The 15,458-nt window shown below is 34.4% G+C and overlaps 1 protein-coding gene across 1 annotated transcript in view; it reads left to right on the top strand.

Annotated features, from left to right (window-relative positions):
* The window catches only part of LOC149777742 (steroid 17-alpha-hydroxylase/17,20 lyase-like), a 69,728-nt gene that overhangs the window by 40,254 nt on the left and 14,016 nt on the right, over nt 1-15,458 (top strand). Inside the window, exons 5-8 of the mRNA XM_089938786.1 lie at nt 2,491-2,704; nt 7,277-7,328; nt 13,835-13,962; nt 14,968-15,166. Of these exons, the coding sequence (XP_089794912.1) occupies nt 2,491-2,704; nt 7,277-7,328; nt 13,835-13,962; nt 14,968-15,166 (593 nt within the window). The remainder of the gene's footprint in view (nt 1-2,490; nt 2,705-7,276; nt 7,329-13,834; nt 13,963-14,967; nt 15,167-15,458) is intronic.

The following is a 15,458-nucleotide window of genomic DNA, read 5'->3' as shown; positions in this document are numbered from 1 at the left end:
ACTGCGTCCAGCTTGAACATAATCATGCACTATAAGTATGTGAAAATGGTATGACCATTTGATGCACACAGTTGCAGGGCACGCAGTGTTATAACCATTTTATGCACACAGTTGCATGGCACGCAGTGCTATGACCAGTTGATGCACACAGTTGCATGCCACGCATTGCTATGACCATTTGATGCACACAGTTGCATGGCACGCAGTGGTATGAACATTTTGATGCACACAGTTTCTTGAGACGCACCATTTTAATTTTGTTTTTAATCACAGGATTTAACAGTATCCTTCTTAACCGTTCTTGTCAACCTGGGAAAGTTGTCGTGTTCTTCACGCCATTTCATGAAGCATACGTTTGTGTGGTTGGACATGGTAAAGACTGTAATATACAAACTGAAACAGATCTCAATATTGTTTCTCGTTGGACATGGTAAGGACTGTAATATACAAACTGAAACAGATCTCAGTATTGTTTCTCGTTGGACATAGTAAAGACAGTACTATACAAACTGAAACAGATCTCAATATTGTTTATCGTTGGACATGGTAAAGACTGTAATATAAAAACTGAAACAGATCTCAATATTGTTTCTCGTTGGACATAGTAAAGACAGTAATATACAAACTGAAACAGATCTCAATATTGTTTCTCGGTGGACATAGTAAAGACTGTAATATACAAACTGAAACAGATCTCACTATTGTTTCTATAAAAACATCTCTTGTGTCGGAGTTAGTTTCAATATTTATGGTTTCATCAGTTTAGATCAAGATGCTAAATGTATATTAAAGAGTTTAGTTAGCGAATTGCAATTTGATTAAAGAGTTTTGTTTACAATCTACGTTAAGGCATCTCGTTCTCTTTGAAATGTTTGCAATATGCCTATGATTCAGTGCCCAAAAGCGTTCAGTATGTATCGATAATCAAGACAAAAACCACGCGAAAGGGAAGAGAAGAAATGTGACATAACACATAACGTAGGTTATATCACAATGCACGCATACAGAATTCACAACAGAGGTATTTGTTTGCGATACAGTTATTTATAATACATTTTAAAGGGTACGTGTGTGTGTGTGTGATTTGGATGTTTTAATGTAGCTCTAATAATATTTCAGTCATATCTCAACGATGTCTGCAGCGTGGCAGTTTATAACAAACATATAGTATCATATCCCAACCAATTGCATTATTTTGACACCAGGCTGTCCAGCCCTAACACTAATCTCAAAATGCTGAGCGCCAAGCGGCAGCTGCTAGTACCATTTTTCATGCGGAGACAGAAAATTACACATATACCCCAAAATGGTGGGGAATTTAATATAACTGGGTCCTTCAGAAGCTTTACAATATACTAATAAATAATGATGTAGGTTTGGGAATTTTTAGCTCGTACTCTATAAAGATTCAAACTCAGGTCTACGGGAAAATCGCACCCATAGCCACGCCTGCACGCACCAACCTATATAACATCACGATCATGCACATATCACCAAATATGATACCACAACATCGACGGCAAAGATAATCGTGAGATGCAGGCAAACCCGTAAATCGACTTAGTACTTCCGGATGCCTCAGGCAGAATCAAGGTATGTATTATTAATTATAGAAAATATTATATATATGTATATCAGAACGGAAAGTGATATCACTGGGTCCAACAAAAGAATACTTGGTAAAACCAGCAGAATGACTACAAAATATGAATACATTATATTTTCATACATTTGTGAGAATGTTTAATTCATACTCTTCGGAGCAATGTACCCAACTCAGATGGTAAACGTGACCTATCGCCTTTCCTGCACGAACCAACACCTATATCTTCTCGACCGTGCACATATCACCAACACGTGATGCTATAAATTCTGTGGTACAAGTATTCTTTTGTTGCAGACACACCCGGATGTTAACCTATGAGTTAATTCTCATCTAAGTACACGGTCATTTAGGATTCTTAGGACATAAATTAAGGTAGACAATATTATAGAAGTTTAAAAATATGCATCATAACGGAACGGAAAGTGATATCCCTCGATGCAGCAAGAGAATGCTGGATAATACTAACATAGATTTTACAACATACATAAATAATATTATCAAAAGGGTTAGAGAACGTTTTACTCGTACCTCACGGAGACTCGAACCCATGTCCTTGGATAAACGATACCCATCACCTTGCCTACACGCACCTATAACTATGCCATCGATTTTGTAGCATCATAGTTTGGTAATGTATGCATTGTTGAGATGGGATAGGGATTGGTGAGTGCAGACGAGGCGGTCGGTGCCATTTACTCGCAGACCTGGGTTGGAATCTCTTACAAATTCTCTAACCTATATGATAGCATTATTTATTCATAAAATATATGTTTATGTATTTGCGTATTTGCATATTTTTTTCAATATGTGATATTTCTTTACATCTGTGTTTTTGTAAAGAATTAGGGAAGGTTATACAAATAAAATTGACATCTTTTTTTTAGGAATAATTACCACCAGAAATGGTATCCTGGGCATTCTACTTGTTCTTCTCCATCACCATGAGTGTATAGATGGGATATATCAAGAAATTGTCAAAATTGTTGGTTTAGACAGATGTCCAAGTGTTCAGGACAGATCTGCGATGCCATACACAGAAGCGGTAATACTAGAGGCACTGCGCTACGTCACTCATGCACCTGTAGGTGTCCCACACTGGTATGTTCCTTTCTTTCATGAAGCCACAAGGGTTCATTACTAAATGTGTTGGACTCGAGCAAAAGAATGTGCATTAAAAGCCTGCCCAGGTGAGGCCAGGGCAGTCGCCATGGTGTGTCCTTGGGCAAAACTCATTACTCTAGTTACCTTACACGATATAGCCTTTACTGTGCTGATGTGTCATCAAAGGACTAAAACAAAATGTTGGGGTCTATTCTACGCCTGTAATGATATGGAATCGTGTCAAGATACGACCAAAGCCTAAAGGTTGGCAGTTAATTCTAAAACGCTGAGGATATCGAATCGTGTCAAGATACGACCAAAGCCTAAAGGTTGGCAGTTAATTCTAAAACGCTGAGGATATCGAATCGTGTTGATTTCCGACCAAAGCCTAAAGGTTGGCGGTTAATTCTAAAACGCTGAGGATATCGAATCGTGTCAAGATACGACCAAAGCCTAAAGGTTGGCGGTTAATTCCAAAACGCTGAGAATTTTTGTTGTTGTTGATGTTGTTGTAGGGTTTAACGCCATTTTTCAGCACACGATAGGCTATACATGGCGGCCAGTATTAATGGTGGAGGAAGAACCCGGGAAAACCCCGGAAAGAACCACCGACCCACGAGAAGCTACTGGCAAGCTTTCTCACATACCCACATTGGCTGAATCGAATCGTGTTGATTTCCAACCAAAACATAAAGGATGGGGTGTTAATCGTAAAATGATAAAGATATAAAATCGTGTACGACTGAATGATGTGGAGACAAGGGTAACATATAGCGTCAAGGTTCGACCAACGGATAAATTAATGCTCTGATGGTAAGGATATCGGATTGTGTCGTTTCAACCAAAACATATAGAATTGGGGTCAATCCTAAGATGCTGAGAATATCGGATGGTGTGACGTTACAATTAATGAATCTGTTACTGTTCTATCAAGAAAAAATCCAGTTTTAAAGAAAATGTAGGCTGGGTGTTATCCACCATTTCCAAAATGAGTCAACTGATCTCATTTACAAGCAACATAATTCAGACAATGTATTCCTATAATGTATTAACCAAGAAATTTAAGTTCAAAATACCAACATAAAACATAATACTTGAAAATTCAGCTACTCTTATAACTCGATGGTTTTAATCTTAGTAACCGAAAAGAGCGAAAACCAGCAAGCTGTGTAATGTCCAATAAATAAATTATCTCCCTAGAATACAGCTAGGAAATTTAAAAAGAACTCACAGTATTGTGAAATAAATCCCAAATGGTCATAAACAGTATATCGCAAGCCCAAACATATAAAGTTCAAATCGAATTGCAGTGGTGATCCGAATGAATTCCAATCTTGAATTTGCCGCTGTACCAATAGCCTGAAATATGGTGATGTGATAGTAATGATGCATCACAATGATATAATCAAAATGTCTCTTAATGCATTCACAGTAATCCCAAATAGTGATTTAGTCCGAATATCTAAGAGGGCATTGTGATTAAAGTGAACAATTTAAATAAACAAAACATCTCAAATAAAAACATTACACATCAATATGATTGATTCCAGTTCAGATGTTAAGTTACGAATGAATAATTCCAATATAATCAACCCAATAGGCAACATCATTAGATACTATTGCAAATAAGCGTGACAAAAGCTACCGTATTTGGACATTTAGTTTTAATCCGAAACCAATACGAAATGATTCAAGATCTTGTGATAAGTCTGACTGACTCAGAAATGACCAGCCAAGGGTGTTTTATGGGCTATAGTAATACTTTCCAGTCTTTATGACATAGGGACATCAGTGTAGTAGATCACTGACCACTCGTCACCAGCGGGTGCCTCGGGTGTTCTCCACGTTCTCATTAGAACCATATATATAGTTTTGTTTGGTGTTACAACTGTGCTGCTTTCAATATTTGACAATTACCTTGACCTGTTCCATAGAAGATCATTTAGAATAGTTTTGTCTTTATTCTGTTGCTAATTGTTTCAATCTATAACAATCATAAAAAATGTTCCCTTTCGTCTTGCATTCGGACAAGATAAGCATTTGTGATAGGTTTTATCAAAAGTTTGAATCTTAAAGGTTGTGCCAGATTAAGAATCGAAAGTACTCGTATGAGACTGGAATGGCTCTTTATTGTTTCCTTTTTCCGCAAAACCTAGCTAAGAGGAAGTCATATTGAAAAATGAAACTGTGTGAATCAGGAAATAATCGTCAGCTGCATGAGCAGCAATCTCTAAAGTTTCGAGCTTTTCCCGATCAAGGTAGGTATCGACGTCACAACTCTTTAACTAAAATGAGTTGTCAGAGAGGGTTGTAATCTTTAATAAATTTCTTGGCTGATCACCACCTAAGTATTCTTCTTCCCTCATATATTCATCAAAGGTCTCTCCAGATTGTATCGTACAGTTCCTAAATCTTTCTCGATATGCCTCAGGTACAAAGTCATATCCTTTCACGATACATCCCTCAATCATATTTAGAACCTCACAATCAGCATTTTGTGACGTGTATGCTACACGGGTTTTGCTGATAAATACAGTTTATAATAATACAACCCATTGCTCTCGTGACGAGATCAAACTGTATGCAATGTTCTCAGAATGAGAAAAATATTGATCAACTTATTTATCTTTGAGCGAGGTTACTAATCTATTATTTCTGGTAGCATAAAAACCGGAACATATATGTAGGGTGTGTGTGAGATCTTACAGATTGCATGTTTGAATACCTTAAATCTAAACTGCATTTCCCATTCTTCTTTTTTCTGTATTTTCATCTTTCCTTTTTTCATTGGCATCCGAATTCGCATTACCTTTCCCCTCTCTCTCTCTCCACTTTCTGAAGCTGAAGCTTGATTCACTAAAGTTTCATCTGGATTTTAAATTGTAATTCCATTACTTTCATTGTGGAGCCAGACAGAGACTTACTAAGAAAAACCGAATCACTTCCATCTAAAAATGTATTTCCTCCAAGTATTTAACCAAATTAATTTCTATTTCCTGCTTTGTCAAAGGCTTCGCTTCAGAGTAATCATGTTGTCTTGTATGCTGAATCAAAGCATCCTTTTTCAATGACTCTACCATTTCCTGGGTAGCATTTAAATTAATGTTCTTCACATGCCATGGCATTGGGAAAACTTGTTGATTTCACTAAAACTAAAAGTTAAAATATCAGGAACTAAACATATTCCGAAAGAGAATATAAGTTTTAAAAAAATGTTTTCTGAAATGTAAAGAGGTTCGTATCCCGGACGAGCTTCCCATTTTCTGTAATATTTCTGTAACAAGTGTTGTAAAATGCAACAAATAAAGTTTTTCCACAGAAACAAAGTGAAAATGTATAAAGAAAAAAGTATTATGAATTAAATCCCAAGAAGACCTAACAGTTCTATCAGAAATCCAAAAGAATATATTTTCAAATGAATTCCAGTAGTGATCCGCATGAACTCCAGTTTTGAATGTGATGTTGTACCAATGGTCTGGAACGTATTTATTAGTAGTTTGGATTGGTCTCAATGATATGGTCCGAAATGTCCTTATATGAATTCATAGTGATCCCAAGATAGTGATTTTGTCCGGAAATCAGTGAGCACTTTGTGATTCAATTGCATACTTTAAAAAAATATATCCTCTGGAATAAACGCTGAATACAAAAATAACACTGATCCCGTTTTAGGGCTGGAATGAATAATTGCAATATAACCAACTTTAATATAAACACATAGAAAACAATTGCATAACCAGTATGAACATCGATAATTCATTTCCAGAATTTGTATGTTAAAAGCAATGTAATACAGATACCCACTACTATGTTATTAAATGAAGATTGCCATCAGACTATAAACAAATGTTTGTTTCTAGAACAGTCTAAGGTCAAATTCAATGATGTATCCAGAACTCAAAGTGAGCAAACATGTGTATCCAACTTCCATTTAACATGTTGGCAAAATTCCTACTATCACTTACGGATAAAGGTCAAACACACAATACAATTAGATATATATATATATATATATATATATATATATATATATATATATATATATATATATATATATATATATATATATATAATCATGAATAAAAGTCAACACACAGTGCAAATGAAATATACATAACATCACCTTCCACGTCTTTATTTACAGATAGTTCTCGGTAACATAAACAGTCAACGAATAAAAAATTAAGTACTTGCTGACTGAAACATAAAAGTTTTAATGCAAAAACACAATTGTTGATTCCTAATTAATGATGCAAAGAATTTCATCTTGATGATTTGTAGCAAATGATTCAATAAGTACTCATCAATGATGTTGCAATATTTCACGCATAGTTAAAAGCTGTCTTGCATTTTGCATAACTTTCTAGACTGCTGTGTCAATTTTAATATTTCTTGCAACAAAGCTTTAACACAGATATGATGACGAATAACAGTATTGGGACGACGATGATAATGATGAAAAGTAGTAATATATTCATTAAAATAATAAATAAACGAACAATGTAATTGTAGTATAAATAGTTACATGCATTTCATAAATTGATACCATCTCTTTTATACCCGCTTCAGCGCTACGAAAGACGTCGAATTCGAAGGATATACCATACCCAAGCTTGCCACGGTAAGAATTCGAAACCATTGGAACAGATATAATTAGGAATCTGTTATCATGTGGTAAAGTTCAACCATGCGTAAAAAACCGGCGAGTGACCTTTTCAAGACAAACCACATTGCTCAGCTCCAATCATTTGCATGCGATTTGATATAAACCAGTGATAAGACGAGAATGTATCTGATGTTGATTCAGAGATACAATTGTGATATATATGATCGATTGGGTTCGATTGGGTTCGATCAAAGAAAGCAACAAATCCAAGAAGCAGAGACTAAAGTAGATATCAAAGCTAGCGTGTTATATGCAAGCAATTGTCAGAGTTCATTTTATTTATTACATCCGTAAAATGCGAGCTTAATTGGCCGTCTGTTTAGGGAAAACAAGCCTACTATTTTCCTACGTAGGTAGTTCGAAATTTTCCCGCAGATGGCTCAACATTTTAGGGGAAATTATCGGTTAATTTGTTTCATGCTTAGAAATATGTACAATGGAGGGGAAACTATTGTCCAAATGTTGTATAGAGAGCCGGGGTATATCACTTAGAGGACTATCGGACTCGTAATCCAAAGGTCTCAGATATATAATATTGAATGAAGGATGTATGACGAGACATGTTCCCCACGTCAAATGAGAAAAATAAACAAATTCGAAAAACACGTTGCTTCCCAAATCAGTTCCTTGACAGGCTATGTAAAATGTGAATCTACAGCGTGTGTAATAGGTCTTCTATGATTATATTTTAATATAACGGAACAAATCATGACATGAATTAAATTTACATATTTTACAATCATCCCTTTGCTTGTCCACTTCTAATCTGTGTTATCCAGTCGCCGTCATTTTCAGGTATAACGTATATCTTGCCTATACTTTGTATAACGTATTTTTGAAGAAGAATGGATATATTATTTATAAAATGTTTAGAGTTTTCTTTAAACTTTCCAACTATCAATATTATATATCAATATTATATAAGAAATGTTCACTCTTAAATCTTTAAATGAGACTCATCTTTCAGTTAAATCATTATAAGTTTTGATTTACTTGGCAAACATTCATTGCAAAGATTTTTTACCCATAACAGCTTCAAAATAAATGCATCATTGTTTCTCTGATTGAGTGATTTCTTTGTGAATTGATTCGAAGTAGAAGGAACATCATTAAGATTTGCGTCAACTGTGTAATGTTTTTGATGTCTATATGATTTTGTTTGACTTTTACTTGCAGAAATTTGGGTTATATGTGCTTAATGATGTTTGACGTTAACTAGATTTTACCATTATTGTATTTATTGTGTCAGTTTGATTTTGTGCACATGACTCAGTTTGACCTTCACTAGTTTTTGACCTTATCGCTTTCCAATACGTCTAGTCATTTTGGAACGACACTATTTCGCTCTCAAAGTATCACTAAATAAAAAAAGAAAATTTTACGTTGATGTGGACACCTACGTTGATGTGGACACCTTTCAATACCGGGGCCCCGAGTGGCCGAGTGGTCTAAAGCGCTCTCCGTTACGGATCACTGCCATCTCACCTCTGTCTGCGTGGGTTCGAGTCCAGGATTTGGCCAATGTGGGTATGTGAGAAAGCTTGCCAGCAGCTTCTCGTGGGTCGGTGGTTCTTCTCGGGGTTTTCCCGGGTTCTTCCTCCACCATTAATACTGGCCGTTCACGCATAGCCTATCGTGTGTTGAAAAATGGCGTTAAACCCCACAACAACAACAACCTTTCAATACCGAATCTTTTCAACCTAACGTGCGGATTACATAGTAACTCTGTCTTTTGTGTCCCTATTTCTTTCTTATGTTCTTTGTCCATTGCTCTTTATAATGTTTGAAAATAACACTCTAGATGCATTCCTATATAAACGTACCTTACTTTACCCTCACTGTATTCATCGACATTGTTGCTTTCCAAAAACGTCTATTCCTGAAAGAACTACTCTATCCAATATCATCACTGAGTCCACGTGTTTCTATTTCGCTACTTTTCACACCCTTACGGGGATGATATCATCATTTCATATCACCTCTTTGACATTTATAGTGTGTGTGTGTGTGTGTGTGTGTGTGTGTGATTTTAGATTTGTAACGTACCTTTAACAATGTTTTCGGTCATATCGCTACGATGTCTGCAGTGTGGCAGTTTATAGTGATGCCTAGCACTGGGGCATCATGCCACAGACATGTATCATAATGTCCCACCCAGTTACATTATCCTGACACCAGGCCGATCAGTCCTAACATTAACCTCTTAACGTTGAGTGCCAAGCGAGGCAGCTGTTAGTACTGTTTTTGTAAGTCTTTGGTATGACTCGGCCGGGGACGAACCCACGACGGACGCTGTAATCACTAGGCCGCCGGAGCGGTTTGACATTTTTTGTGCTGTTGAAATTGTTTCTTCACATTTGTTAATAGCTTCTGTTTGCATGATATTATTTATGAAGCAAATAAGAACATTATTTATTTTACTTGGCTCAACAGCATAGAATATGCATTTATTATCCCTGCTTTGGACAATAACTTCTGGATTAATTTTTATTTTAATTCATTTAAATTATTTAAAGAAATTGCAAAGTGCTCATTTACTTATATTTTTTTTTTTTTACAACTCATCGAAAGACATTCTACGCTGCATCATTTTGGTGTATCACGACATTCTAGAATATTGTGATTCACTTAGAACATTCTGTATGTTTGGACATGTGTTAAGACATTTAGGATAATTTGGGATTTATCTCTTTCAACTGTAAGCGTGTTTTGAATTTTCACTTTGATTGGTAGAAAAATAAATAGCTTGTTGATTTTACCTAAATTGTTGGTTTCAATTTTTGTTCTGGTACTTGATGTGAGATCTAGGATTGTAATAGTTTGGATTCCAAATTGATGCACATATAAACCAATTTTGATATTTTTCACTCCTGACGTTTTTGCTGAGTTTCCTATTTAATTTTCATAACACAGAGAAACATAACTGTACTGTTTTCGAAACATAGTTCTCCATTTACGTGCTCACAAGATTACAAATGATGCCAGGTCAGCATCAAATTCAATGCCATATGACCACCTTGTTTATTTGCAGTATTAGGGTTGGAAAGTTAGAATACATGCTTCAAATAGAAATTGCTGTGTTGTAAGCCTGGATATCCTAAATATCCTAATCGTTTAAAATAAAATTTAAAATCTCGGGGAAATAAATGCAATGATATTAACCAAACGTCTCCACTTTGCTGATTATTTTAACCACTGAAAATACAAAAAAGGCACGGATAAATAAGCAGTGTAAACTATAATGTGATAATGGTGAGATTGGTTACGACAAGGGAACGATATCGATGATAAAATCATGGGGGGGGGGGTAAGCATTTCACAGTGGAGCAAATATATCTGTATTGTTGTCTTACTGTTACGTTTTATAATTGTTATTTTCTGTTCCATTCATTCTGGAGACCCAGTTGATATTTTAAAAAATTTCAGTGCCAAACTCCCGGTCTTGGCAATAATGGTCCGCAACACTAATATCCCTTGTCGTAGAAAAGGTTAAGTAACAAAACTAACCGTTCGATATATGTCGAAATAGAGATCAAGAAATGCAAAAATTACTGTAAATATGTTGATGACAAGTCAATGTTAAACACACTCTTATGTTAAATATTTTAACTGAAAGCGAAAGAAGTACAAATCAATGTAGCCTAATGGTAATTGTTACAAGTCTTAAATAAGTAACAGAAAAGTATAAAAAGCAACAAGCTTTATAAAATTCAACAAATTATTCATTTCCCTATAACAGAAAGTAAAAAATGTAATAAAACGAAACTTAACGGTACTACGAATTAAATCCCAAATAATCATTGAATTACAAACAAAAGTCATAATAATTTAAAGTCCTAAATAAAATTCAGTAGAAGTCCAAAATAAATTCAAATCAAAGGGCGATATGTGTCTGTGGTAGCATGTAGAGTGTTGATGTGTCAGCACTCTTTTGTTGAATCACAATAACAGTTCCAGGCTTGAATTCCCTAAAAATGTACTAGTTCGATACTTCAGAATTGTATCGTTTCCTTCGTAAATCATTGAAAAAGCGAATATACAATGCAAATAAATTTTGACCTTTAAAAATATCCAGATGAAAATTACACAGATTAAAGTCGCCCCCCCCATCTTTTTAAATATGTGTTTCATTTTCATCCAGGACCGCTTTTGATAGGGGAAATCAATTACTAAATAGCCAATGGTGTTTTTTTAGTTATGGTACCTGTATTCGTGGATTATAAGTACGTTGGCTAAAAAGTATATTTTCGAGATATATTCTTCCTAATTTGCACCTGTACAGGCTTTGTGCATAATTCTCAGTGATGAGACCAATACAACTGTATTGTTATATTTGAAACATTAATTAAATGATATGTATAGTTTGTATGTATATTTAATTTGAATTGTTTGCTACTTAGTTTTATTTTAATTTGTTTTATTTCATTACATGCTTTTGTAAAGTAACATTCTATGTTGGATTTGACCTTGTCCAAAACTGAGTTCATTTCGGCACGACCCGAATCGTTCTTTCTCTGTAAACAACTAATACATAGCTGAATTATTCTCTAAGTGTATGGATTTAAAATCAGAATTGTTATTAAGATATGTAAATATTTTTATTCGAGTCCAGCTCTAGGATTTCGAATTTCATTAATGTATTTGGTATAGTTCAGGTTCTGGTTTCGAGTGATAACTAATATTTTTATTTTGTAAAAATCAGGATCATTCTAGTAGGTTATTTTCGATTAGATAATAGTTTATTTTAGAAAATGCCAATTGTGAACTGAGATCAAGTAGAGAACTATATAATCTTGTAACTGAGAGAATTTTTCAGTCGTGCTTTAAGATCTAGAATTTCCAAGTTGTATTATATGTTCTGTCCATTTGGGTTTAATTTTTATTTCTTCAAATTATCGAATTCAAGTGATTATTTTCTTTGGAAATACAGAGGTGCTCTGATGCAATTCTTGGACAGCATTTTCTAAAATAAACTATTACTTAATGGACAATAACCTTCTAGAATGATCCTGATTTTTATAGTACGAAAATAGTACATTGAAAGATTCGTGTTCTAGATATGCCTATTGCAACCGTTGGAACGCCATAATCCAAATATAAATATTCTTACTTTCAAGAAAATAATTATAATTTTTATTACAATACCTTCAAAATTTGTCCTGATTCGATTCTTTTAGCTAATGAGACCGAATGTCTCCAAACCAAATTTATGATACATATGTGGAAAGCTTCAAGAATACTTTATATGGTTTCTTTATGTAATAGGTCGTATAAGCTATCGTTTTCATTATGCTATTAATTAACTAAACTATTTTTGATGTAATATATGCAAAACAGGTAGTGAATATAAGATAGCCATGTGTTATCCATTCTTTGCTAAAATAAATACTATTTCAAACGTATTGAGACAGGTCATTATAAAGGGAATATATTCCTCATAGCATGAAAACAGCTGCTAATTGTGTCAAAACCGAAGGGTGCATGATATATACTGATTGGTTTTTAAACAACTCATTAAGTCTGACCCTTATTCTTATCTATATAGTTTTGTCGACATTTATCTGATGCATTTCAAGACATAAACACAAAAAATGTTTTCCCAAAAGATGTAACCGTTCATGGTTTACGACTACATTTCCTTGTTTTCAATAGATATTTTAATATTTATATATATATATATATATATATATATATATATATATATATATATATATATATATATATATATATATATATATATAGAACGTATGGTGTATCAAAATATTAAAATGAATAGTAGTGGGTAATGAAAAAATTGAAGTATTTTAAAATACTGTCTCTCCTTTCTTACATGCATCTGTGAAGTTGAGTAGGGCCATTATACTAACATAAGGGCCGGCGTCAAGGTTGGCACATGTAAAACCATATAGGAAGGATATTTTATAGCTTCTGAATATTTTATTATACTTTATTTTATTTTTTTCGACCCGTCAATAAATTGAATGCAGATCAATACAAACAAAAACAGTTAGAAAATGAGCTCCAGCTGCATGCACATTATTGCAGGCACCTGCGGATTTGTGTGTAACGAAATATTATTAGATAATTAAAACGTTCCGTTGATTTAATTTAGATTTATATTTAAAAGTTATTACAAAAAATCTTATATAGAAGATCATTAGGAATAGATATAACACGTTGGAAGAACTGCTTGCCGGCTTCATGCCTTTGTTCCGTAAAGAGTTTGATATGTCCATTATCATTACAGGATATGGCATTATCATTACAAGATATGTCCATTATCATTACAAGATATGGCATTATTATTACAAGATATGGCATTATCATTACAAGATATGGCATTATCATTACATTGTGAAAAACGTGGAAAAACTTCATTATATTCTTCATCATATTGATAAATCATAAAAACAATCAAATGTATATGTTATTTGGTTAAATATTCCGATCTATTATTTTAGATAATTATCAACATATGGACAATTCACCATGATCCAGTGATATGGGGCGACCCGTGGACATTCAGACCGGAACGTTTCCTAGACGATAACGGTGAACTTCTGCCGGCAGAGCACACACTGAGACAATCGTAAGTGTAAAATAATAATTATTTAGTGTCATCCCCATGTCACTGATTCTGCTTTCATATTAAATCTCTATCAATTAAATCTCTATCAATTAAAACCTGTTCAGTAATATTTATTTTATGCAATGAACACCCGCCCAGTATTTTACAAGCAATCATAATCTAATTTACATCCATCCAGCAAGTTTGTGCTGCTTCGAGTATTCTGATAGATGGCTTTCACGTCATGAAAACAAGAATAAATAATTGAGTTTCTAATTTTAAACGCTTGAGTATTATAACATATTTGCTGTCTGTGGTCTAGGCATAAAAGGTCTCAATATGACGTCTACCTGTGATAACTAAAATGTTGTTCCCTGCAAAAGGATAGATTGTAATATTTACCGATATTGTGATGCACATTGTTGGCATTAAACTCGTGAACGTCACAAATCGTGAAACTTACATAAGGTACAGATTAAACAGATAAATGAAATACGGCTTCGGATATGAAACAAATTATATGTGTTATGGTATAGGTCATTATTTTAGCTCTTCTACAGATTTTGTGTGATGGATCATATCGCTCTTTGTTCCATCTTCTTTATTTATTCTAGTGTCAGTGTGTGCACCCATTTATCAGTTTGACTCCTACAATATTTTGCAAGACCCAGTTATATATTTCTTTCTCTTCATATCATCATACCAATCAAAATACCTATCGCAAATTATATACAGGTCATAATCTTTGTAGTTATCTATATATGTTCCTGTATGACTCACCATACCACGTTAAAGAAAAGAAATGATTGACCATAGACAACTTCTCATATGCTTACATGTTGGAATAGGAAATTTTTTCAGAACGCTTATCGTTGAGCTTCATGTTCGTTATTCATTTATTCTATAGCGCATGTGACATTTCCTGGAATTGGTGACAAGCAATCACCTCAGTAAATGTCACTTTATGTGTTTGCGCTAACTAGAGCGTTATTTATTAAGCTTGGTTCTCACATGTTTTAAATTTAGATTGATGACCTTTGGATCAGGCAAAAGGGTTTGTATTGGAGAAAACCTAGCCCGGTCACGATTCTTTCTCTTCCTGACAACACTTATTCAGAAGTTTGACCTATTACCACCAGAAGTGGGCGCTCTACCGTCAGATGACTCCAGGACCTTCATTCCCGGAGCTTCTCTACGACCGCGAGATTACAAGATGCGAGCGAGAGTAAGATAAAACTACCGTTTGACCTTGACATTGCTCTATCATTAGAAAACTTAACCTTTATCATAAAAGCCACCTGATTTGTTACAACTGCCTACCTGAACGTACCATGTTGTGCTATCAGCTTACTTCAACTAGCATATGAGAATTACATTTTTATATTTTGCCTCCATAAATGTATGGTTCTATTCTAACGAACATTGTTTGATAAAATATGACACTAGCATAATGTGGCTACTAATGATCTTAGAGTTGCATGTCATATAAGGTCAACTGCAGTCTCCTTGCCTTACGG

Source organism: Sinohyriopsis cumingii, chromosome 17 (assembly GCF_028554795.1).
Source record: "Sinohyriopsis cumingii isolate HCF-2022 chromosome 17, ASM2855479v2, whole genome shotgun sequence".
In the NCBI taxonomy this organism is placed as follows: domain Eukaryota; kingdom Metazoa; phylum Mollusca; class Bivalvia; order Unionida; family Unionidae; genus Sinohyriopsis; species Sinohyriopsis cumingii.
The sequence above is the reverse complement of the archived record's forward strand: the minus strand, read 5'-3'. Positions and strand labels throughout refer to the sequence as shown.